At 38.6% G+C, this 27,860-nt stretch overlaps 1 protein-coding gene across 4 annotated transcripts in view; it reads left to right on the top strand.

The window, feature by feature from the left end:
- ABLIM1 (actin binding LIM protein 1) overlaps positions 1-27,860 on the top strand; it is a 210,153-nt gene that overhangs the window by 72,939 nt on the left and 109,354 nt on the right. For 3 of the 4 annotated variants that reach the window (XM_083364404.1, XM_083364406.1, XM_083364405.1), the window contains one exon: positions 22,613-22,747. In XM_083364404.1, the coding sequence (XP_083220530.1) occupies positions 22,613-22,747 (135 nt within the window). Of the gene's footprint in view, positions 1-9,146; positions 9,530-22,612; positions 22,748-27,860 lie in introns of those variants that run through there. The other variant, XM_083364403.1, reaches the window with a different exon arrangement.

The raw sequence follows: 27,860 nt of genomic DNA, 5'->3' as shown, positions 1-27,860 counted from the left end.
TATTGATGTTTGTACTGTATAGAATTTCAGTATGTACTTTCCATGCTGTTTGATTTTCTTTGAACCAGTTACACAGTATATCTGCTATTGCCATCTTTTAACAGACAAATTTGAGTTGGAGCACTTTTTCCCCTGTGTCTGTTTCCATCTTTGATATATTTACAAATGTTATAATACTGCCTCTTGTATCTTCCAACAGATCTTTGACATTTTTCTTAAAAACTTCTTCCTCGTAGTTTTGTCATTGCTGGTTTGGGATTCTTGCTTCTTCTCTTGGCAATTTTCTCTTTTAATTTCTCAGCTGTTTTGAAGTGTTCACAACAGCAGAGTTGTTAACCATAACAGTTTGTAGAGGTGTTAAGCCAATTTTAAGAAATTCTGCCCTAATATATTACCTTTGATTTGCAACTAATTGAACTGAAACATTAACATAGAGCTTTTTGTCCAAACTATGAAATTAATGGGATTTAACTTACTATTGATTAACTTTAGTGCCATTCTTGTCAGAGTCTCTGTTGTAAACATGGGATTCTGGATGCAGGAGTTCCCTCTTTCATTTTTGCATGTTGCTCATTTTCAATACCAAGTAATCTTTTTGGAAGATTCCTTTAACAGCTCACTCATTCCTTCCTTATCCTCAAGGTCAGATCTACATTACTTTACAAAAGACAGCATTTTTGACGTACATTATATTTTTAGTTCAAAACTTTGCAGTTTATTTTATAAATTAGAAGCTCCATAATGCTACTTTCCTTTTCCTGAAAACTCATGGTTAAAAAGCTTTCTCTTGCTTGCATTCAACCAATGCATAAACCTTTCAGGCAATTTATTTCTTTTTTCCTTCTGTGCCTTCACCATGTTTTCATCTTATCTACAGTTTGCCACTTCCACTCTGATCAATGGCATATCCTCCTGAGTCATTAGCTTTGAGCAGTGAGAGAGTTTGTATCTTTCAGACTGGCTCTCATCTTGTCCTCCTAGATTTCTAGGTCAATTAGCTTGGAGTTTTTGCTGACAGGCAGGTTATGAGGGCTGTGCCAAGCAACAGGTTAGGTGGGCTATTTTTAAACACAGGTTTAGCACTCTTCTTAAGGAATGCTAAATCCATGTATAAGATAACATTACAGAGTTGCTGTGGGTAATACATTGCTTAGAAATCTATACCCAGCCACAATGTGCAACTTTCTAATGTGCAAGTGTCTGTTAAGTTACAGTTGATAGGTGCAGAAGAGTAGTAGTATGGCATACAATTGTATTGTTATCATTTGGGGCGTCCTAAGATATGGTGGGATTGCATTATACCAGATATGTCAAACTCAAGGCATGCAGGCCAAGTCTGGCCTGCGGGGCCGCTGTGCAGACAGCTAGTGGCCGACCCACACTGCCTTGGCCCCAGCCCACCACAGCCCGGCTGGGCACTCCCCCTGGCTGCACGCAGAGGAAGCAGTGAGCACATGGGGGCTGGCGGTGCCCAGCAGCAGCTGCAGCTCATTGGTCCTTCTGCTGCTCATTGGCCAGCAGTAACAGCCAGCTGGATGCGAACCTATAAGCCATGCTCAGCCTAACCCCACCTGCACCACACTCACACACCTTGTCACCCCACAGACAGGCCCCTCCCACCCCACCACCTGCCTCGCTTTTCGCTTTGCCCTTGTGGCACTGGCACCAGCAGTAGCAGCCCCGTCCAGCAGGAGCTTAAATATTCAGCCTAAAAGTAAAGGCTGATAAAAGTGTGGATTTTAGTTTGATCAGTAGGCATTCTGGTCCTTTTGTAGTAATGTCTGATATTATCAGCTCTCATAAAGTAACTACACTGGAGTTTAGCTTTTGTGGGGAAAAAAGCAAATGCAATAAAAGTTCAAATAATGTACTTATGAGTGAGTGCATGGCTGATAAATGGATTTGCTATCTTCTTCAAACTGGTTGCAATACATACGAACAATCACTGAGAAAAGAAAATAATATTCATTGTCTTTCAATGAAAGCTCTTTTATTTCATCATTTCGGCAAGTTTGAGCTGTGCACCACAATGCAAGTCTTTTATGATGACATAATATATAGTGAATCTAAATGTAGAACTCCATCCTGCAATACATGGGCTTTCCTGAAATTCATATATGTGCCAACAAACCATGCTACCATCAATGCACCAAAATTATTTTTAAAATGTGGACAATATTTATCCCACTTCCTTTTTTTCTCTACTTCCATCATTGAAGGAATATACTTCACCATAAAGATCAGTAACTGTTATGAGGCCGTTGGTCGGCCAAAGTTTTACAGTAACAGTTACAAGAAGATCCCCTTCTCTGAGGAGAAGATGACAACCCGAAGCAAATACTTCCACTGCGACGGTCAAATTAAATATATCACTGCTCAGTGTGCTAGATTTACTTTCTGGATTATTAAAACTTATAAACTGCTAGTATTTCAGCCACTCTCCTTAATCATTTCAAACTTCCAGTTCAAAGAAAATAATCTGTCAAACACTCTATAGCAGACATGTCAAACACAAGGCCCGGGGGCCAGATCCGGCCCACGAAGTGGTTTCATGTGGCCCATGAAGCCATCCTGGAAACAGTCACGGAATGGCCCCCACTGCCTTGGCCATGGCCCAGAGACCCTCCTTCTGCCAGAGACCCTCAGATCTGTCCCACTCATGCCCAGGCCCCCATAGGCACCCTTGATGAGAACGATGTAGAGCTGGCCACGCCCACCCAGTAGCAATATACTCTAGTCACGCCCACCCAGTAGGCCATGCCCACCCTGGCCATACCCACCCGGCCCCCAGAGGGCAACCACAATGCTGATGCGGCCCTCAATGAAATTGAGTTTGACACCCCTGCTCTATAGATTTGTCGTATGTCTTTTTCTTGCTTCTTTCAAAAAGTCAGTGGTCCAGAATTATTTCTACAATCTGTTTCAACCTTAGATCTCTCTGTGTGTTTGTGTGTGTGTATCTTGAAATACATTTGAAATGACTTGGTAAGGCCATACTTGGAATACTGCACCCAGTTTTTGTCACCATGATGTAAAAAAGATGTTGAGACTCCAGAAAGAGTACAGAGAAGAGCAACAAAGATGATTAGGGGACCGGAGGCTAACACTTACAAGGAACAATTGCTGGAATTGGGTATGTCTAGTTTAATGAAGAGAAGGATGAGGGGTGACATGATAGTAGTGTTCCAATATCTCAGGGGCTGCCACAAAGAAGAGGGAGTCAAGCTATTCTTCAAAGCACCTGAAGGCAAGACAAGAAGCAATGGATGGAAACTAATCAAAGAGAGAAGCAACCTAGAACTAAGGAGAAATTTCCTGACAGAACAATTAATCAGTGGAAGTTTTTAAGAAGAGACTGGACAACCATTTGTTTGACAAGGTATAGTGTTTCCTTCCTGAGCAGGGGGTTGGACTGGAAGACCTCAAAGCTCCCTTCCAACTCTATTGTTGTTGTTAATATAATAATAATAATAATAATAATAATAATAATAATAATAATAATAATAATAATAATACTTAGAATCAATGTGACAACAGATAGACATAATAAGCACGTACTTCAGCTTTCTTTACATCATTGCCCTACTATATTTGTGGATAAGATATTTCGCTAGTTGTCTAACTAGGAAATTGAACTATGGAAAATGGAACTAAATAGGAAATGGAACAATGCTCTTGGCAATGCTGTAAACCAGATGTCTATGGAGATTCTCAATCATCCAGGTCATAGTTATCCCAAAGGTGCTTTTTCACGAGGCAACTGGACTTTTTTGTTTTTCTTGAAAGACCTTTTGCTTATCATCCAAGAAGCTTCTTCAGCTCTGACTGGATGGTAGGGAATGAAAGGATTTATACTCCTTGCAGACAGGTGATCATTTACATTCCCGGTACTCCCATGTTACACCTTTGCTCCGCGAGCTACATTGGTTACCAGTTGTCTTCCGGGTGAGGTTCAAGGTCTTAGTGACGGTTTTTAAGTCCCTACATGGCATGGGTCCGGAATACCTCGGGGACCACCTGCTGCCGGCGTCAACCCCCCTCCGCCCTGTGCGTTCCCACAGAGAGGGCCTCCTCAGGGTGCCTCCAGTCAGAGAATGCCGGCTGGTGGCCCCCAGGGGGAGGGCCTTCTCTGTGGGCGCCCCGGCCTTATGGAATGAACTGCCGGTGGAGCTCCGGATGGCACCGGATCTCCGCTCCTTCCGGCGCGGGTTAAAGACCCACCTGTTTGAACAAGCTGGCCTGGCCTGATGGGGAGTTAATTTGGGTTTTTAAATATTTGTATATTTTACTGTTTTATCTTGGGCATTAATTTAATTCTATTTTAACTTTTGTAGTTTTGTACTTTTATTATCTGCCCTGTTCACCGCCCTGAGTCCCTAGGGAGAAGGGCGGTATAAAAATTTAATAAAAACTAAACTAAACTAAACTACATTCTGTTAGAGAGTCATTGAGGCCACCTGGAGGTTTATCTGTGTCATCAGGGTCATCTGAGAAGTGCAGATGGGTGTGGAACCTTCTTGTAAACCAGAGTTTCTCAATCTAAGCAAATTTAAGTTTGGTAGATTCAGTTCTCTGAATTCTCCATCCAGCATTCTGTCAGTTTGTCCACCCAGTTTAAAGTTGAAAAACACTGCTATAGATAATTGGTGGAGGGCTCAGCAGAAGCTCAGGAGCTAAGCAAGTTTGGATCTCATTAAATCCTTGCATAGGGGAGCTTTTAACTCCAGGGTTTTCAGAAAGGGCAGCTGAAATACATTCTAGAAAAAGAAAGGGTTAAAACCACTTCTGCATTGATAATAACAAAAATACCTTGGCAAGTCTGTAAAAACACCAGGAATCAGGCTCCAGTTGAAGTAGAAGTTATTCTTTTTCTGCAACAGATTATAAAATCAAAGATATATAAGCACTCATGTTTTAATTGAGCATTGATTTTCTTTACAAAACTCACAATATGCTTCTCTTTACAAATGAATCAAAAGCCCCTATATCCAAACAGAAAGGTTCTACATACAAAATGTTGGAATACTCATAAATAAAAGTCCTAACTAATGGGACTCAACAGATCCTGAGAAGAATATAAATCCTTCTATTCCCCACCATTAAGTCAGAACTGAAGAACCTTCTTGGATGAGACATGAAATGTTTTCAAGGAGAAAAAAAACCAAGAAAGTCCAGTTGCCTTTTGAAAAGCACCTTTGGGACAACCATGACTGGATGATTGAGAATCTCCATGGATAGATCCTGACATTCTCTTCTTTTGTGAAACGCAATCATAGAGGCACTCATGTTTATGTCTGGCTGGTTTCCTTACTATACTTAAAAATGACTTAGAGATTACATGCAAATTTGGTATTAGAGAAAAAGATACTGTACCCTGATAATACAGCTCTGGTCCCCTGCACTTTATTTTATTTATTTTATTTTTATTACATTTATATCCCGCCCTTCTCCGAAGACTCAGGGCGGCTTACAAGCTTAGCAGTAGCCTTCATTCTATGTATATGCCTGCTTGTTAGGGCTTTCACACACACACCCAAGCGGCATTATTACAAAGTCAGCTTATTGCCCCCAACAATCTGGGTCCTCATTTTACCTACCTCGGAAGGATGGAAGGCTGAGTCAACCTTGAGCCTGGTGGGATGCGAACCTGCACTAATTGCAGGCAGCTGGTGTTACTTAAGGAGGCATTAGCCCACTGCTCCACCAAGGCTCTTGGTTTTCCATGCACACATACGTCTAATCTTGGACTTTCTCCGTCAGTTTTATTTTAGCTTATCATTCTGCAGTGCTTTTATCATGTAGTAAGGGACTGTTTCTTGGAGCTTAATGTCACAAATCTAATAAATCTTTTCATTTGTAAGTCAGGTGAATAATACAGTCTCATTTGCTCATCTCTCCAGCTAACTGCTATAGAGAATGGCTGAAACAGGAAAAGAGATGAAGCACAACAGTGTTAATCCTCATCACATGTGAAAAGGGGGACATGGCCGTTTGATGACCTAATGTCCCAGTCTCCAGCAGTTGCTCTTACATGTCAGAAACTTTTGGAATGGAAAATAATTTCAACTGAGGGAAACATTTCAAATAAGAACACCGCAAACAAGGCTGCTCTTTTAATGTACAAGAATAGGAGAGGGGACATAGAAGGGAATATTATGGCAGGTTGGGAAAGTATGTTAACAAAAATCAAGTAATAGACCTCTTTCAAAACTCAGAATACAACAAACATGTAAATGACTAACCAAAATGGCAAATAACAGTGGCCCTATTTGTGTGTAAGAGTAAACTATGGCTAATTATTATGTATTCCTTATACAATGCTCAGGACAAATTAGAAGCCTTTATTTCAGTTAAGAATTCATTGAATGTTCAGTACTATCACTGAACTAAGAAAACTGCAGTTAGTTACTATGATCCAACTTCATGTAAGATGCCTAATCATAGTTAAGATTAACCACAATTGATGGGGTTCAACATTAAGCCTTTCGATATAAATTGAAAGCAAAAATCTAAAACCATTATTAAAGAGAGAAGGAAAGGATGGCTAGGCTGGAGCTTTTGCATTTCTTGGGGGTGCTGGATGCAGCATTGATGCTAGACAGTTGGGTATATCCTCAAAGGGAACCTTTATCAGCTTCAGTTAACAAACCAACTGTGTCCTTACTTTGAGGAGAAGGACCTGGCTTCAGTGATTCATACACAAATTCCTCAGAGTTGGATTCTTATAATGTACCCTTCAGTGGTGGCTCTGGTTTACAATGCAAGTAGCAAGCTAATAAGTGATACCTTTTGAAATACCCCTGTACATCTTGTTCTGGATCAACTCTACTGATTGCCTATTATCTTCAATATCAAAGTGTAAACATTGATATGCAGTGTCTTAGCTTGGAATCCGGCAAATTGCAAGTCTTCTATTTCTGTATAGTCCAGTTCACATCACCAAAGAGTGCCTTTTCAGGATCCCACTGCATGTACATTCAACAGCTACACCAAGTTTTCTCTTTATCTGAGCCCAGGTTATGGAACAAGATATCAGAATTAAAACAGGTTTCTTCTTTATCATATTCTAAGATGGGAGTCAAAAGTTATTTGTCTTTTCATGCCTTTTAATTGTCTGAATTTTAATTGCTTTAATTGCTTTTATGTGATCCTTGTTTTATAACATTGCTTTAATAGTATTCCAGAATTCATTTTTCCATTGTACCTTGTTTTATTTGTTTTATCTGGGTGGGCAGCGTATATCTGTAAATACTTTAAATAGAATAAATAATAAATTAGCCATTGTTGATTGCTATATCTAAGGCAGGTCATTATTCAAAGTGCACAACACTATCAACCTATTATCATGCTGTGAGGCCCTAGAACTATTTTTAGTAATTTAATCAGCCACAAGAATTGGAATGTCAGTTCTTTGGGGCTGTGATTCTGCTACTTACTATGAGTGACTAGAAGCAATTACTGGTTTAAGAAATAATACCAACATTTTCTTATGCATGTTTCCCTCCTGACTCATCTTTGTCAATTGCAGAATTAGATGAAAGAAGAAAGAAACAAGTCCAGATGGCTTTATCTTTGTCATATCTAGTAGTATGTATTTTTTTAAAAAAGAAATACAACAATCATGAAAATATTTGCAGCAAATAAAATTTAACAATGATTGTACATTCTCAGCTTTCTGAAATGTACCAGCCATCTGTCCCTCTATCAAACAAATGGCTTTGATCATTTACCAGATGACTGTAGTGCCAGAATTCAAGCTTTTGGGGGGAAATGCTGTGAATACCATGAGTGTTCCCCATACATTCTTTGAAAGCCCTTTATCACCAGAATTGTAGGCCTTGCTTTCCCTAAATTAATCATCTCTTAAAGCAATGAAAAAAGATGCAGCTGCTTTAAGAAGACTGTCATGAACTATATTCCCATTGCATTAAAATTGATAGAGTACTTTATCTGGACAAAGAAGAAAGACTGTTTGTACCTTTGTACAAAGGGACGCGGTGGCTCAGTGGGTTAGGACGCTGAGCTTGTCGATCAGAAGGTTGGCAGTTTGGTGGGTTGAATCCCAAGTGCCGCGTAACAGAGTGAGCGCCTGTTAGTCGTCCCAGCTTCTGCCAACCTAGCAGTTCGAAAGCATGTAAAAATGCAAGTAGAAATATAGGAACCACTACGGTGGGAAGGTAACAGCGTTCCGTGCACCTTTGGCGTCTAGTCATACCAGCCACATGACCATGGAAACATCCTCGGACAAGCGCTGGCTCTTCGGCTTTGAAACGGAGATGAGCACCGACCCCTAGAGTTGGAAACGACTAGCACGCATGTGTGTGGGAACCTTTACTTTTACCTTTGTACAGGGGAACAACTTGCCTCCAGAAGTTGTGAATGCTGCAACACTGGAAGTTTTTAAGAAGAGATTGGACAACCATTTGTCTGAAATGGTACAGGACAGGCATGTCAAACTGCCGGCCCATGGGCCGGATGCGTCACACCGAAACCATGCCCACCCCATTGCCAGCAGTGGGGAAAAAGTCCCAATACATTGCGCGACGTCACATGACTTCGCGAGTTTGACATGCGTGGTATAGGGTTTCCTGCCTGAAGAGGTGGTTGAACTACAAAAACTCCAAGGTCCCTTCCACCTCTGCTATTCTGTTACCTTACTTGGAGGTGTAATCTTCAGCATTGGGAGGATGAATGTACAGCCTCAACTCTTCAGTGATCTACAGGGCTGAAGTTTTTAATAATTTACCAGTGAATCCCTTATTGACATAAATTACAGTGAAAGATAGTACCATTAATTGAAACGCTTATATTGAACATTTATTTTTATGTGTGCATCCATGGTTTGCCCGTATATTTTTGTTATTCATTTTCTTTTAGTTGTATCCTATTTGTTTTTTTTTTCCTGTTTTGTATTTAATAAAAGGGGAAAAAAGGTACAAAGATTCTGGACATGCCTTCTGTATTTGGTGACAGCTTTTCTTCTCTCTTAGTTTGACTGCATCAATAAGAACACATGCATGCTCACTCTATTTGTTGTCACTAGAAGCAGTTCCCGTGACATTTCTGAAATCTTGTCACTTGAGGGAGTCCTAGCTTACCAGCTCTTTTGCAACTTGTCAGAAGGTAATGCCAAGGACTGGATTAGAGATGGTGAAATTTCTCCTTCCGTACTGAGTGGCTGTTGCTGGGTTCTTTCCCTGCCATTCAGAGGGAGCAGAGTTCACGCTCTGGAAATGAAGTGTTGTTAGGACAAATAAAACAGACGCAGAAGGGGAAAGCAAAGAGGTGAGAGTTACAAAGAGAAAGAGAGAAAGACGACACCAAGCAATTTGATTACATCAGATCTGGTGGGAGAAATAATACATAGCTCTCTGGAACAGCCAGCCTTCTGGGTATTTGTTTTGTTCATTGCTGCTGGAAAAGAAGGAACGCGTGCAAAACATATATGTCCGTGTTTGAAAAACATTTGAGTTGAACTTCTTCCTGTCCGCTGCTGCTGACCCTTTTTCTGTCATGGTAAAAGAAAAAGGTAATTGATTTATATGTACCTTACAGGTTTAGACTGAAAGAGCTTGGGGAAAATAAGGGGAGGGAGGCACTCAGATTTGTTTTCTATGGTTACTTTTTATATTTTTTTTATGTGTAGAATGACTAAAAGGAATCTTCTGGGCAATCATTTTTTGAATTAAAGGTGCTATTTCCTGGGTCTGTTCCCAAGGTTACTGTGAAAGTACTTAGTCAGGAATCTGTTTAGGGAAGACCTTGAGACTGATTGAAATGCAGTACAGTTTCAGTTCGGAAGCTGCCTATCTTAAAAGTGTCCTAACTTGAAATTTTACTAGAATAGCCATGAGGAAGAAGAATTTTAAACATGCTAGGATTCACTGCCTAACAGTGTATACTTGGAGAGTTCTTTTGCACCTTGAAGCACTGTTGAAATAGGTGATGCTAGTCTGAAGCAACTGTTTTAATCTAGTCACTTTTAGATTTCTCTTTAGATTTATAGAAGAAAAATTCAGAGAACTCCCCTATTTTGGAAAAAGATTGTCCGTTTCCAGAAATAATAAACACAGGGATGAGAATAGAATCATAGTTGTTTATATAGTCTCTCTTTTGTTTTTTGTTTGTACGTAAATGTATGTATGTATATGTGTGTCCCCTGCATCTTAAGAAAAGTTAATGGCCATATTGTGCTTGTACCTGATATAAGGGAGGTATCTAAATATCGTGATGATTAAGTACCTAAGGCCTATTTTTGATTATAGAGTTTTATAATACATATTTATTTAAAAAAATCAGGGAATCAGTCTGACAAATCTGTTTCTGTGGTGGAAATAAGCATGAAAGCTTCTATTCCCCATTATATGAATAAAAATAATAATGCATAATGGCTAAAGAGATTATACCTGGGATACTCAGGGTCAATACAACCCTCAGCCACCAAATCTTACTGGGTTACTTTAGGCCAGTCAATGTCCTACAGCCCAACCTGCCTTAAGGGTTGTTGTTGCAGGGAAAAATGGAAGAACTTCTGTGTTTGCTGGTTGGGCTCCTAAAAGAAGATTTTGATATAATTCTAAATGAACAAAACAACAAGTCTGATTTTTGAATATAACATATAAAATGAAATAATTTAATTTAATTTTGCAGTTCTGATGGATAACTGATAGAAATAAAGTAGAGATATGTCTGCATTGAACTTTTATTGTGGGAAATGTTGCAGGATTCTAATTTGTCAGGCCTGCTTTGTGATTCTGTCAAGAAATGTTCCTGCTCAGTGAAGGAAGGTTTTTTTTCCTGAAAAACTAGTTATTCAGGAAAAAAACAACCTTCACTGAGTAGTAATCTTTCTTCTAAGGAAACATTTAAGTTTGGCTCTAGGGGATTTTGATTGATAGTATCAAAAAGTGTATGCTCACTGTTTCCTATAAAACTCCTTTTAGCACTTCTAAATTTAGGTCAGAACATTTTCCCCCAAACCTTCCTAAATGGAAAATAGGTGGTAGGGGTTGAATCTACAAACAGTTGTATGCAAAGCGTATGTTTTTCCTGTGAGGTATGGTATTTGAGTCTTGTTAATATCAGAAAAATAAGAGGGCAGCTGAAATATTCATCTTACTGCCAAGAATTAGTGATGATTAGAAATGGCTTTAGTATTGAATGTTCCATAGAAGCGGTTGTTTTTTTCCAACTGCAGATACCACACTTGAGCCATAGACTACACCCACTGACATTCTGTCCCACGGCTGTGCTGCTGTGGAAAATCACTTAGGTATAGCCTCTGTAGAATTCAGCAAACACACCCTAATATTGCATATTAGAACTTCATTTAAGGAATAGATTGCTTTGTATGTTCTTGCTTCTGTTGCCTAGGTGCAGCTCCATTGATTCTGAACATTCTGGAAGAATTAATTATGTAAATTAATTGGGCAGTCATAAAACTGCAAGCTTCATTTTAATAAAATAAATGTTAAGTACCTTGACATAGTGAAATGGAAATCAAATATACTTTATGCAGTTGTTTCATTTCTTCTCACATGAATCTTATTCATTGAAAATTAGTAGATGTTCCACAGTTATTTGTCTAAACTCTCCTTTCTAAATGTGTCATTTTTTCCTTACGTATAAGGAGAGGCAATGAAAAACAGAATCAGATTATGTGTACTCATCTATTTCTATCTGTGGTTTGAACATCCATCCATCAATTAGAATTAGAAACCTCGTGTAACACAGTATGTTTGTGGACATTCCTGCAAATTGGCAGTTCTCTATTATCATCACTTGTTTAGTGGAAGTCAACAGTTTGAGTTGTCTGGTTGACGAGCGAATATTACATTGTCATAATAACTTGAGTTTGCTTTACTGAAAAAGCTAGCCAATGTATAAAGCATGTGTGAACCGTAATTCTAAATTCTACAGCAATTTTGTTTCTGAGAAGGGCATCCATTTTGTAAATGTACCATGATTTATAAGTTGACCCTGTTTCATAATACAATGATGCTTGTATTTGTTGTTTCATAATGACACCAATGCTGTGGCATTTTGTAGAGAACATTTCTTCATTTGTATAATAAATGAATTTAATTAGCTTTGACTTTTATGGTGCTATCTTATACCCCAACTGGAATTATGAAGAACCGTCATTACATAATGTTATGCAGTCGATTTCTAAGATTCAAATTCTCCAACTTGCCCTGTCTTTTCTCCTTTTTCTAGGCCCATACCTAATACTGCTATTCTTGCATTTGCTTCTTGCACCGTCAAGATAACACACAATTTAACAATGTCCTATTAGGAATAAATGTGTTATTTCCAAACAAGCCCTCTAGTATTTCCCTGACTGCACAAGTTAGCACCTGTGATGTGTATTAATGCATATATACTGAAGCATTTTGAAAATATGCATCTCTATAAAATTCAGGAAATGATTGCATATTTTATGTAGATGTCTTTAGCCGAGTTTGTCTTCTATCAAATAATTTCTGCACTGCGTAATACTGTTGAAAAAATAATTACTGTGAATAAAGTAGGATTACATTTATAACTGGTTCTAGTTCTTCCTGAATTATAGAAGAATTTAAGAGACGTTATAATGAGGTGACATAATAAATTCAATTTTATTTTCAAAAAATATGAGCAACTTCAGAAACAAAGCATAACATAAAAAGAACAACAGATTGAAAAAGATGACAGGCCAGAGTATTTATTTCACATCCATTTTTTAAACCTTTCCTCATCTAAATTAAAGAAATTTTTGTGTTTGTGAAATATTCAGACTATTCAGAAAGCTGGTATTCTTCAGAGGTTTATCACACCTAAACAATAACATAGAGAAGAAAAGCAAAGAAAGCTGAGCTTCCCTAAGATGCTGATCCCCATCCCTATAACAAATACACAGGATCAAAATTAGCACCTGAGCTCAGATTTTTTTTCCCCCCTTGGGTCATCATTAGATTCTGGTCTATTATAGACTTTACCAAATTATTTGTTCAACACTTAAATCAATTAGTATAAATATTTGCATTTGTTAGGATGGTGACACAGGTGTGTGTGATACAGAGGAATATGGAGATTGTCTTAAAGAAGAATTCAACAGCATCAGATAATATCAGATTAACCCTTAAAGGAAGGAGGGAATGAAAAAGAAACTTAAGACTATTCCGTCTTGAGGTTCCTTGTTATAAGAAGAGGAGCGATGCTCTCAGGCTTTCAAGATTTTGCTTTTATTTATTTGTTTGTTTGTTTGTTTGTTTGTTTGTTTGTTTATTTATTTATGGGACTTATATGCCGCCCAATCTCCCAAAGGACTCAGGGCAGCTAACAACAATAACATACAATAATACAGAAGTTAAAATAAAAATTAAATTAATGGCCCCTGTAGAATAAATTAAAATTAAAATTAAAATAAATTTAAAAAATTAGAGTTAAAAATTAAAAACATAATTAAAATCCCTGTCAGTCCAGGTCAGCCAGGTGGAAAAGGAGTGTTTTGAGGCTGCGGCGAAAGGACTGGAGATCTGGGGTCATCCAAAGCTCAGGGGGGAGCTGGTTCCATAGGGTTGGCGCTCCCACAGAGAAGGCTCTCCCCATGGGGGTCGCCAGCCGACATTGTCTAGCCGACAGTACCCTGAGGAGGCCTTCTCTGTGTGAGCGTACTGGGCGATGGGAAGTTGTTCCCGGCAGCAGACGGTCCTGCAAGTATTATACCCTCCAACAACAGAATAGACCTCTAATATGTGTTTTATGTGTTGATACTTTATTTATTTAGCTCAATATGTTCCTTAAATAAACAATTTGTACATCCACTATATCCCTTTATATCAGGGGTCTTCAAACATGGCCCTTTTATGACTTGTGGACTTCAACTCCCAGAATTCCTCAGCCAGCATCCCTGGCTGAGGAATTCTGGGAGTTGAAGTCCACAAGTCATAAAAGGGCCAAGTTTGAAGACCCCTGCTTTATATGATATCATGAAAAAAATCAAGTACATTAAAGCTGTACTGTGGACTGCATTAAGGTATTCGGAACTTGAAAAATTAGAGAAGATGCTAAAAAGTGCCATTTGGTTGAAAATTAATTTCAGGTATAACTAGACAAGGTTGTATTATGTGGGCATAATTCCTGGTCAACAGTTTAGGGCAATGAAGCCAAAATTTCCTGATGCAGGATATATCTTTATTCCAAACATACCTTTTATTACCACATATTGGTACAGTGGTGGACTTCTGATTGCAGCTGTCACTAGGTCACTCTTGAGTAGGAATGCTGAGTCCTGTGTTTGAAGACAAGTGTTGTAAGGCTGCATACTGGAGGGTGTTTAATCTTCTTTTGGAATCCTTTTCAGAATGCCTGGCAAATAAATTGGATGTGGCTATAATTATCTAAACAGAGGTTTTGAAGGAAAAAACACAGCTCTCAACTATAAAATATGAGCCTCACCTTTTCTTCTGCCTGTGTCATTTTAAAGTGTTATCACTATATCTGGGAAAAACTGCCTGCCATCCTCCCTGTGAAGTGCTGATCTTAGCAGAGAAATGTACTCTAGACATGTTTGGATCATCAGCATTTTCTCACCCAGATTATTGCTTACAGCACAGATAAAAGTGAGTGAAGTACTAATATTTGTGTGTCTAATCACACTTGGCTAATAAAGAATATTCTATTCTATATTCTATTCTGTTTTATACTGTTGCAGCTGAAGATTAAAATCCCATCTTTTATTCTAATTTTCTGGTGAATAATGACAAAGCTAGGAGCATTAACCTCATTGTCCTTGTCACTTCATTATCTTCTGAGGGGAATAGTGACCTTTGTAGAAAGAGTTCAGTAAGTAGGCAGTATACAGATTATTGTTAATTAAAAAGAAATATATAAATTAAAATGATGTCCAGAAGAAAGAGTACTTACATGTAAGTTTCTCAGATCATTCTTGGGAAAAAAATAAAAAATGAAGTCAACTTCATTGTAGCCTGTTCAGTGTGAAGTCCTTTTCTGAAATGGCTGGCTTCCCCAAAAGTGCATATTACACCTTCTCTTCTTACATCCCACAGAATGTTTTAAACAATTTTTATTCATACATGGTTTGGGCTGGTATTAATTGTGGGCATTTAATATGTAACAATTACAGTAAATATGTAATTGTGTATTTTAACCTGATGTTATATTCTATCATGTTAAACACAGGCTAGGACTCATGTTGGAGCCATCAATAGTTATTGTAAACATTCCAAAATGGAAAAAAGGTATATTATTATATAGGATTACAATCATAGGTTGTATCCTAAAAAGCTGCATGAGTTGTTCAAAATCAAGTCCACATTATTAGGAGTGACTAATGTGTTGTAATGTGTAACCTGTTAAGTAAGTGTCAGGAAGTGGATATTATCATTTGAATGCATTGTTTAAAATTTTATAATGCATAAGGTCACTTTCATGAGTGAAACCACAATGGTGTTATTATTTCTGAGGCCCTTTTATTTTTCACTAGCTTCTCTGGAATTAGAATAAGAATTGAGTAGTTCTTTCAGAGTGTTGTGTATCAAGCATTCAGTGTTTGATACTTAAAGAACATTACATCCATTTAATTAGAAGCTGTGCTAAAATAAAATCCCACTGGACATAATAGGGATGATGCTTAGTGAAAATGGTAAATTATTGAATGTTAGTATAAAGTGAACAACTATTAGAAAAAAGTAGAAAACCTGATCCCATCCACATTTTTGGAAATCTAAGTCCCATTAGCTTTGGCAATATGAAGGATTATGAAAGTTGTGGGCCCAAATGTAAAGAGTTGGTTGCTCTGTCTCTCTGTATTGCTTAGATTTATGGACATGCAAAACTACATTCAAATGTGTCTTTATTTTTCTGATAAAAATGACTTATTGACTTCTCCCTAGAACACTTTTCACTCTGTGTGTGTGTGTGTGTGTGTGTGTGTGTGTGTGTGTGTGTGTGAATCCTGGCCACACTAATTTCTTTGTATCTGAGCCAATCAAGTGCTTTAATTATTATAGACTAATTTGTAAAACAAAGCAAGTTAGAGATCAATTGCAAATGATTCATCATCATGAGTAGGTAGTTATTCGAAGAAAAGCTTATAATTTTAACCATTGTCTCTATCTTAAAATCAAGTGCAGAAAAGGAATTAAATGTTGGTACGATGGTCACACTTGCTGATGGATTGCTAAAAATTATACCATTTTATATCCTCCCTCCATTTCTTCTCCTCCATTTGAACATTCAGTTGAGTGGCTTTTGTGTCTGAGCTGAAAGTTGCAGTGTCCTCACAGTCAGAAGTTTTCTGCCTTCCCTGTTAATTTCATCCTCCTCAGAACTTGTGATATCTCTCAAGACATTGCTTATAGAAATCAAGATAAATCAACTGAGGATGAAGAATGTCATTGATTACCTTATGCAGAGATGTTTTGCTTGCTATAGATCAGGGGTGTCAAACTTGCTGCATCACATGACATGTAGCAAGGTATGGTGATTTTTTTTCCCTTGCCAGAGCTGGGATGGGCGTGGCTTCCACATGATACATCGAGCCCGCAGGCCAGCACTTTGACATCCCTGCTATAGATGCTTCCTCTAATATGGCTTTACCTTGGTGAAAGATTGATGATAGCAGCCAAGTCTTCCTAAAGTAATTGAACAGGTAGCTCTTGACTTAAAACAATTCATTTCATGATGATGGTATGGAATTACAACAGCCTTGGAAAGGGTACTTTATGACTCATACAGACTTCAACCATCACAAAACACTGTACCATCACTCCCATGGTCATGTGATCATGATCTGGGTGCTTGGCAACTCTTGACATGTCCAGTTGAGAAGTGTCTCTCAATCATGTCATCTCCATTTGCAATCTTCTCTGCCAGTTTTCCCCAAAAGCCAATAGTGCCAAGCTGTTGCCTCCTGCTAAGTGGACTCTAGCTCTGGGCGATGGCTGACAGAGCTGCCTGCTGAGGAGAACTGAACTTCCTTGGTGGGATATAGAAACAAACTGCATTCCTGCATCCTGCTGAAGGAGTTCCCGTCTGTGCATTAAGGAGAGCTGAACTCCTTCAGCAGGCAGCTGAACTCCTTCAGCAGGCAGCTTTTTCAGCCAGCTTCGGTAGATGAGAGGAAGCCAAAATCCAAGAAGAGAATCTCCACTCAGGCAGCATAAGGACTGTGGGGTGCTTTAGGTGAGTGAAAAAGGCCCAGCATAGGCCAAGCACCAGTGTCTTTCTGTTCAGGAGCTGAAAATCCTGCTTGGATTTCTCAAGAAGGATTTTCAGCTCCTGAACAGAGCCTCACAGAGTCTCCCCCGGCATTCTCCGAGGCACCCTGTGCTTCCTACCTGGGACTCCCTTTGCTTATTCAGTGAGATATTTTGTTGACCTCAATCAGGAGTGCTGGGATTGTGGTTGTTGAGTGAAGTAGTCACGTGATGTCTTGTTTAATGACCGCTTTGCTCAGTCACCAAAATTCCAGTCCCAATTGTGGTTGTAAGTCAAGGATGGCAGGACAAGAAGCTCATCGGAGAAAGATTCAACCTGAAAATAAGGATGAATTTCCTCATAGTAAGAACAATCAATCAATGAAATAACTTGCCTTCTGGAGTTGTGACTACTGTATCACTTTCAAGAAAAGATTGGACAGACATTTGCCCAGGATGGTATAAGAACCCCTGCCTCCTCTAATCCAACTTGAGGCTTGGACTAGAAAATCTTCAAGGTCACTTCCAGCCCTATGATTCTATGATTACCTATTCCCACATGACTTTGATTTTTACAGCAAATTATAAACAGAGAATTGAGGAAAGACTTCGGTTGTAAACCAGACTGCTTAACCTGCCCCCAGAGGCACTCACACAGCCCTTGGTGACTAATCACACGTTATATTTTCTTCCAATCTTTCTTATTTATTATGCCTAGCCCTTGCCTAGTAAAATAATGGGAAGTTTAAAACTTGCTGCAATCATTTCTTCTGGTTCCAGTTGGCCTAATAAAAGGCATAACATCAGTTGTGGATATCGGATATTTTTGGCTCATGCAGATGATGTTTCTTTTTGATATCATTTTAGAATGCCTCGTTCACATTAGATTATTTGCATTCCTACCAAAGTGGAATCTGTTTCATTCAGATACAGTAAGCACAAACTTCTTACCTGGCACATTTAACTTGTTTAAATTGAGTCAGAGGTCAATATGACCTACGGTACATTTGATATGCTTGAAGAAAAAAAAACCTAGGAGCTAGTTACAACAGAGAATGAGTGATAGTCAAGGATAGCAGAGCACACTTAGTAGGACAACAAAGACAGTGTTCGACTGAAGTCCTCCAGCTATTGGAAAAATATATTCTCTCTCTCTGTCTCTCTCTCTGTCTCTCTATCTCTCTCTGTCTCTCTCTCTCTCTATACACACACACACACACACACACACACACACACACACACACTAGGGACGCGGTGGCTCAGTGGGTGAGGACGCTGAGCTTGTCGATCAGATGGTCAGCAGTTTGGCGGGTCGAATCCTGAGTGCCGTGTAACAGAGTGAGCGCCTGTTACTCGTCCCAGCTTCTGCCAACCTAGCAGTTGAAAGCACGTAAAAATGCAAGTAGAAAAATAGGGACCGCTCCGGTGGGAAGGTAACAGCGTTCCGTGCGCCTTTGGCATCTAGTCATGCCAGCCACATGACCACAGAGACGTCCTCAGACAATCGCTGGCTCTTTGGCTTTGAAACGGAGATGAGAATATATATATATATATATATATATATATATATATATATATATATATATATATATATATATATATATATATATATATCAAAAAAATAAAGGAAACACTTAAACAACACAATGTACTGTATTTAATAGTAGGATGTCTTATTTTCTGTTCCCTTTATTTTTTTCAGCAGTATGTATGTGTGTGTATACACACACACACACACACACACACACACACACACATTTTGATTGCATACTGAAGGACTTTTAAGTAAAAAGAGAGAATTAAAAAGACTATGTAGAGATGGAGGTCAAGGATATGAAGGGACCGTGTGCAGCAAACTGCCTGCCTTAGTATCCTGTTATCTGCATGTCTATGAGCTCATTCCAATTAGCACTGCCAAGGACTGCCAGGAACCAGCTAGATATGAGAGAGACTGCCCTGGCTGGGATGTTTCAGATGTTCTCTAAGATTGACTAGGGAGTACACCAATAAACAATGCTTTTGCTGTGCGTTATTTCCTGCTTGTTAAAACTGTATAAATACAATAAACTGCATAGGCAGACAGACATTTTGGGACACCCTGCGATGACTGGTCTCTGAATCCCACAAGACGACATTCTGGTTAAGATGTTATAAGTAGCAATAGCAGTGGTTATGACTGATAAGAAATCATCCCCACTTCTCCTTTATTTCATAATTAATATATTCCTTTCTGCATCAGCCCAATAACGGCTGAAAAAGACACATCTAATGAGGACACATATGACCTTGTTTCTGCAGATTGTACAATTCTTGCATAAATCAAAGCATGAGAATACACTATACGTATATGCAGATGTCAACGCTGCTAACATCAGATGTTCTTGCTTTGACAACATGTGGAGAGGCAGCTTTGCTTCCTTAAAACTTGTGTGTTACTTTTAAAGTTAGAATTAGTTGATGCTGGGGGAGGAGTGGGAAGAATGTCTCTCAAGGCTGTTTTGAAATAAGAGAAGGTAAGAATTTGGCGGGTTATTTAACAGGAGGGAAAGCTTACAATTCAAACTAATTGGAGAATGTGATTTGTGACAGTTATTTAGGGAGGAACTGCGCTTTGATACTGTGTGCTTAGGGGAGGGGAATCCAGATTTTGGCTTGACCATGTATTGCCGAACCTATGCTCTTTTGATTAAAGACTCCTTAAAGTAAACAATGCCTCGAGGTTCTTTGAAGAATTGCATGTGTCGGAACCATGACAGCAGCAATGTATGCACACACTATAAGGAATGGTCACACTTAATACAACCTTCCCCAGACTGGCTCCCTTCAACTTTCATTTCAACTACATCTATCATACTGGCTGAGAGATTTATGAGAGGTGAAATTGAACACATTTCTTGGATATCATATTGTCTTATAGCATTGTGTAGAGCAGGGTAAATTCTTACACAGAAATTCAATTTTGTCAACATTTTGCACTATATGAAATGGCCCTGAAAGAAGCCAAATCACTGTTGAGGTGGCAACCAAGCATCAGTGGATTAAATATTCTTTTTTTGTACTGTCTATCCAGGTGGGTAAGTTAAGGTTAAATTCTGAGTCTGACCTATCTGAACAATTATGTTGGTCATGAAGGAGGAGGAAAAAAAAGAGACGTTAATATTATTTTCTAATCGCTTGAAAATATACTATTTGTTTATTCACATAATGGTTTCTAGAGATGTGACCATTTAATTTCATTGGTCTAGCATAGGCTTTCCTGTTCTTAAAGCTAAGTAATGTATTATATACTATTTATCCATCTTTGCAGTTTTCCTGGAAAGGTTTATACAGATCAAGTGAAATAATAGGACCAATCCTATTCCTAGGGGAAAGTGGCCAATTTATGAGCAGATTTTTGAGTATCATGAAGGACATGTGTTTTTGTATATGGTTTGTTATTACTTTGTAGTACTTTTATATCATTACTGATGGGGATTGCTTATAAGGTTGGATGGAGAAGGGAGACATCTTAGCCATGGAAGTGCACTCATCCTGATCTACTTCATAAAGTTGTTGTGGATTAAAATAGGACAAGATAATGCTATGAACACTGCTCTGAGCTCTGGAATGAAAGGCAGGAAATAAATAAATAAAATAACTTTCCTGGTTTGGGTAGTTTTCACAGTGATATAAGGAGGAATAACTGTGGCTGAGTTATGCTGCCTGTGCAGAGCAGAGGTATCGGTACCTTTTATGAACTTTGTATATGGTTACTGAGTTCACTGAGAGTATCAGCATATATTGCAGAAAACCGGATTTCCTCTTTACAGTTTCAGCACCTGAGGTCATTTGTAACCTTGATTGTCATAATTTATCTTAAAGAGCAATTTATCTTAAAGAGGCCCAGGCTGCTTTTAATGAACATCTTTTGAAGGCACTGTTACCTTTAAGTCTTCAGAATTCATGTTTTATTTATGATTAGAGTCATACTTGTACTAATCCTTAAGCAACTACAGGATGGTAGGAATAATTCCAAAACATATGTTTCCAAATTATAGAATTATAGAAACATAGATTATATGAATTGGAAGGGGCTTTACAAGTCATTTAATCTAAACCTTGCTCACTGCAAGAATCCACTAGATTTCTCAGAAAAGTTCAGTTGTCATTGGAAAATCTCCAGTGAATTTAATGATGATGATGATGATATTGATGATGATGATGATGGTGGTGGTGATGATGATGATTATGGTGGTGGTTTCATAGCCAAGTGCTTTATGAATGTTCATAATTATAATATCCTTCAGAACTAGACATGATGCCTTTGTCAACATAATGTGATTTCTTTCTAAAGACTTGGAAGATACTAGGATGTGCTAGAGCACGGGTGTCCAATGTTTTGGCCTGGGCCATCTTGAGTGAAGAGGAATTATCTTGGGTTATTTGTAAATATGCATATAATACAGTGAATGTACAGTGAGAGAAAAAACTTACTTGATCCCTTGCTGATTTTGTACGTTTGCCCACTGACAAAGAAATGACCAGTCTATAATTGTAATGGTAGGTTTACTTTAGCAGTGACAGACAGAATAACAACAACAAAATTGAGAAAAACACATTTCAAACACATTGATTTACATTTTAATGAGTAAAATAAGTATTTGATCCCCTATCAATCAGTAAGATTTCTGGCTACCAGGTATCTTTTATACAGGTAAAGAACTGAGATTAGGAGCACTCTTTTTAAAGGGAGTGCTTCTAATCTCAGTTTTTTACCTGTATAAAAGACACCTCTCCACAGAAGCAATCAATCAAATTCCAAACTCTCTACCATGGCCAATACCATTAAAATTATAGACTGATCATTACTTTATCAGTGAGCAAATGTACAAAATCAGCAGGGGATCAAATCCTCCTCACTGTATATAAACCACATAATGTTAAAAGTTTATGATCTTGAGGGGCCACATTACTAGCTGTCCAGGATTGCATGTGGGCCACAGACCATGGGTTGGAAAAAGCCTTTGCTAGAGCATAAAAGGTCAGCTCTTACGGATGCTCGCAGAGAGTGGGCTCTGTAGAAGCCACAAGTGAGTAGGACTACAGACAACAGTTAATGACTGCCCTTTCTATCTGTTTCTTTTTACCTCTCCTTATCTCCACCTATAATTCAGAAGTAATCTCATGCAGAAGGCTTTTAAAATTAGATTGAAGGTTAAGTACAAGTGGTTTAATGTCACAGAAAATGTAATATTCCAAGCCCAATTGATGGGATGTTATGATTTAGTCTGGTAGGAGAAAGTGACTTTGGAATATCACACAATATGATTTTATAGAGTATTTGTTCTTTTTTAAAATGTGTCTTCTTTTGGCAATCATTTATGAAAAGTAGAAAAATGTGTACATTTAATATACAAAATTTGTTTTTCCAGTGGCCCATCCTCAGGAGCCTCATCACCCCACAGAGAAGCCTGTCATTCACTGCCACAAATGTGGGGAGCAATGTAAAGGAGAAGTGCTTCGAGTCCAGGCCAAACATTTTCACATCAAATGCTTTACCTGCAAAGGTACTGTAATTTTGTTTTATTGCTAGCCACTCAGTCAATCAAACTATTTGTATTTCTTTACTCAGAAGAGATTGGCTGGATCCCTTTTATGGGCCTGTTTTGGGTTTAGATCCAGGAAGAAGGATATAGAGAATGAACATTACTTAAATGTGCAAATAAAAGTATTCCTTATATTTGTGTCTTTGATATGTATACATGTATTTATGGATGAATGAATGGCCACTGATAGTCACATGAGCAGCAATATATATGCTATAATAATAATATTAATACAAAAATTAATTTTAGCAATTTTCAAATATTTCCATTTTTGAAATTTTAGAGTTTACATTAACTGGTTAACAAATATAAGGGCTGCCCAAACTTTCCAAAAATGTTATAGCGTGGGACCTTGTAAAAAATACTGTTTGGACCATTAAAGCATATTTAAATATAAATTATATTTTCCAGGCTGGCAATTGGAAAACTTGTGGTTTGAATCTAGCTGGTTTGTATGTGCTCCCTTCGTGTTATAAAATACCTTTTTCAAAAATAGCTTTAATAACCACATATAGAGACTCATACCTGTGGGGTGTGTGTGTGTGTGTGTGTGTGTGTGTGTGTGTGTGTGTGTGTGTGTGAAATTGTAACTAATGTAGAAGAAGCAAATTTGTCCAATTGTATAAAAAGTCTTATTTGCCCCTTTTGAAAGATGGTTAATTCAGACTTCAAAGATCACATCTCCGCAATCCAATTGAGTATATAGCAACAGCACTTAGACTTATATACCGCTTCATAGTGCTTTACAGGCCTCTCTAAGCGGTTTACAGAGTCATCATATTGCCCCCAACAGTCTGGTGCTCATTTTACTGATCTCAGAAGGATGGAAGGCTGAGTCAACTTTGAGCCATTCAGAATTGAACTCCTGGAGCCAGCAGTGAGTTGCATATTGAGTTGTGTGCTAATATACAGTATGGGGTTGGCTGTTAATCTGCCATCTGATGCTCCGTCTGCTTTCAGGAAAGATTATCCAGTTTACCAGAGGCTGGACTACTTTGTTGTTGTGAAACAATTTGCTAATAAATGCATGTGGATACAGCAAGAAATTCAGTTAGAGCAGACATGTCAAACACAAGGCCCGGGGGCCGGATCCGGCCCGCGAAGTGGTTTCATGCGGCCCGCGAAGCCATCCTGGAAACAGTGAGGGAACGGCCCCCACTGCCTTGGCCCTGGCCCAGAGACCCTCCTTCTGCCAGAGACCCTCAGATCTGTCCCACTCCTGCCCAGGCCCCCATAGGCACCCTAGATGCCAACGATGTAGAGCTGGCCACGCCCACCTAGTAGGCCATGCCCACCCAGGCCACACCCACCCGCCCCCCTGAGGGCAACCACAATGCTGATACGGCCCTCAATGAAATTGAGTTTGACACCCCTGAGTTAGAGGATCTTTAGATCAAAACATTGTTTTGCATTTCTTGATCACAGTTTATAATATGTTCTTTTCAATATGTTTCTCTAATATGTTTCTCCAAAATGTGAGGTTTTTTTTAAATATGTTCCACTTTTGGAAAAATTTAGCTCTTTCACAACACATTTGTTTTTGTTATGGAAGTTGTATGATCTGAGTTTGAATTCAAGTCAGGTATTACTTTCAGTATGGCATTAGTGATGTGAAACAAGCTTCTACCTCATCCTCAGTCCTGTTATGAATCTTTGCTTTGCTTAATGTTTTGTAAAATTTGCTCCCCTTTGCAAATATTGTATTTTGGCACAAGTGGGTATTTAAGCAAACTTTCCTTTCCTTTCCCAGTTTATTTCTTATGACTAATGCGTTCATCTAGCTTTTGAATATAGGTGGGATCAATGGTTAGAAATGACATTCTTCATGACCACCCAGAGGAATCATTGATTCCAGTTCTACAATCATATGAAGTACAAGATTCAACATTTATGGCTGCTCAGCTCTTCTATTCCAGTTAGTTTCTGTATATGGAATGGAGGAAAGACATCTTGTTCTTTGTCTGAGATTGCAAAGTATCTTGGGGCACCCTGAATTTCTAATTTGAATATGGAACAAACTATGCCTAGAAGAATTAAAATTTGCTTTCCCCAATTTGAATGTCATAGCAGGCTAAGATTTTTGTGAACCAAGAAGGAATGGTACAGTTGAAGAAGGAAATCCACAAGGTATTTCCAGCAGTCTGAGGCATCACTGTTTTCTCATACTTAAGAATTGATTTATTAAGCTTTTATCTCACTTCTCCCAGAATGTTAGTACTGACAAAGAGAATTTTATTAAAATGGACATATGTGCACTTTTACACAACATTTTGCTATAAGATCTAATATATGTTTGCCCATACCATGTGGTGCAGTGGTTAGAATACAGTATTGCAGGCTAATTCTGCCAACTGTGAGCAGTTTGAGTCTCACCGGCTCAAGGTTGATTCAGCCTTCCATCCTTCTGAGGACCCAGATTCTTGGGGACAATATGCTGACTCTGTAAACTGCTTAGAGAGGGCTGTAAAGCACTGTGAAATGGTAATATTGGACCTATTGGATCATCTCTTTAGAATTATTTACCTACCACTCATTCACCCTCCCTGCACCTCTCACTGCACCTCCCTCACACCCTTGCACAACTCTCACACCTCTACATAAACTCAATCCATGAAGTATCTCTCACACACCCTGGTGCAATTTATATGGTGCCTCTCACATACCCCTGCACATCCTCTCCAATGAATGCATCACCTTCCCTGCAACCACGTGCACCCCTTCACTGTCCCCCCACTTGGCAGCAGCTACTTGCCTACCTGCCAGCCTGGGACTTATGACTTTTTCCCAGCTTCCTTGTTGATTTTCCTTGTGCAAAGCAGCTAGGGAATTTTGGAAACGACAAGCATGTAACCGTAGCTGACCATGGAAACATGGCGGCATTGAAATGGTCATAACTTCAAATATTCAATCTCCTGGGAGTAATGAATCGCAGAGTATCAAATAGCTTAAATGAATCAATCTTTGCCCTTGATCTGAGAAATGACTACATGCTCTCTGGGGACTGATCTGTAGGCTTACATTCCCTCTGCAGTTGTACCTCATCCCATAAAATTTTATTTCTGCTGGCAGAAAGTGAGCACCTCTGATGCAGTTTAATAGAATACATGTTCTTTCCACTTTGGGGTTAACTTTCGGGTATTGTTGTAGATGAAGATATTTATAAGTTGGTAATATATTAATCATTTGCAGTGAGTTGCCAAATCAGTCACATGGGTAAGAGTGAATAACCTCTCCAAGGATAAAGAGAAAGACAGGTGACTCTATATTATGCATGGTATTTATATAAATATATTTTGCCATATTAAATTTTGCCAAATTTTATGTTTTCAGCTCTTCTGAATATTATAAAATGATGTTGTTATGATTGAGATCTATTTCCTCAATTGCATATAAACTTAGGAATTGTTCCAGCATTGACGGGCAACTAGACACTGAACTGGGTAGTTTTCTAGATGTGTGAGAAATGTCACATTGTTGGACTGCAGTTTTTTTTTAACTAGTAAATGAATTAAATCCTGATCTATAATTTCATTATATAAAAACCCATTTTATTATTAAGTTACCAAGATAGGTTTCTTAGCATCATGTTTAGGATTATAACCACTAACAAATAATTAGTAATCCTATGAATTCATACCATAGGTTCCTTTATTGTATGAAAAGTAATATAAAAAGCTGTTTGATTATAGCAGTTTAGAAATGTAATAAATAAATGCCCAAAGTGTGCCATGCCCCACCTGCTGATGCAGTGCTTCTCCGCAGGGTTTTTTTGGGGAAAAATATACACAAAAATCTTAATTCATGTTTGTATGATCATAATATTTGAATTTTCTATTAAGTAGGTCTGGGTTGAACTGTGGAGCCCAGTGTTCTATGAACCTTGTTGTTTGTTTGCACTTTCTTCAGTGCTAGAAAGGAATGGGCTTTACTGTTTCTTTATATTCTGTAATTTGCCCTGTGAGTGTTGGTGGGCTACTTGAGTCTTTTAATTTATTTAAAATATTTTGGAGGGCTTTAGTTGATTTGTGTGCTACGATGATATGGTGTGGTGATAATAGTTGGTTATTTCTGACATGCTTTTGATGAATGGCAGTGTTATCATTGTCATAGCTTGGTTGTGCGGAAGTGGGTTGAGCAGTCAGGAACTTTTTGATAAAATTGTGAGGGTATATATTGAACGAGATGAGCTAGCAGTGTGCTGTAGCTCCCAAAAAAGCCAACACAGTCCTAGGCTGCATTAACATAGGGATGGAATCAAGATCATGTGATGTGTTAGTACCACTTTATAATGCCCTGGTAAGACCACACTTGGAATATTGCATCCAGTTTTGGTTATCATGATATAAAAAAGATGTTGCGACTCTGGAAAGATTGCAGAGAAATGCAACAAAGATAATTGGTGGAGCAGTGGGCTAATGCCTCCTTAAGTAACACCAGCTGCCTGCAATTAGTGCAGGTTCGCATCCCACGAGGCTCAAGGTTGACTCAGCCTTCCATCCTTCCGAGGTAGGTAAAATGAGGACCCAGATTGTTGGGGGCAATAAGCTGACTTTGTAATAATGCCGCTGGGGTGTGTGTGAAAAAAACCCTAATAAGCAGGCATATACATAGAATGAAGGCTACTGCTAAGCTTGTAAGCCGCCCTGAGTCTTCGGAGAAGGGCGGGATATAAATGCAATAAAAATAAAAATAAATAAAATAAAATTATAGGACTGGAGGCTAAAACATAAGAAGAACAGTTGCTGGAATTGGGTATGTCTAGTTTAATGAAGAGAAGGACGAGCGGTGACATGATAGCAGTGTTCCAATAGCTATGGGGTTGCCACAAAGAAGAGGAGGGTCAACCTATTGTCTAAAACACCTGAAGGCAGAACAAGAAGCAATAGATGGAAACTAATCAAGGAACCTAGAACTAAGGAGAATTTTCCTGACAGTTAGAACAATTAATCAGTGGAACAACTTGTCTCCAGAAGTTGTAGATGTTTCAACACTGGAAAAATTGGACAATCATTTGTCTGAAATGGTATAGGGTTTCCTGCTTGAGTAGGGGTTGGACTAGAAGACCTCCAAGGTC

Source organism: Vipera ursinii, assembly GCF_947247035.1.
Source record: "Vipera ursinii genome assembly, chromosome: 5".
Lineage (NCBI taxonomy): Eukaryota > Metazoa > Chordata > Lepidosauria > Squamata > Viperidae > Vipera > Vipera ursinii.
Note: the sequence above shows the minus strand (reverse complement) of the source record. Positions and strands in the feature narration are given on the sequence as shown.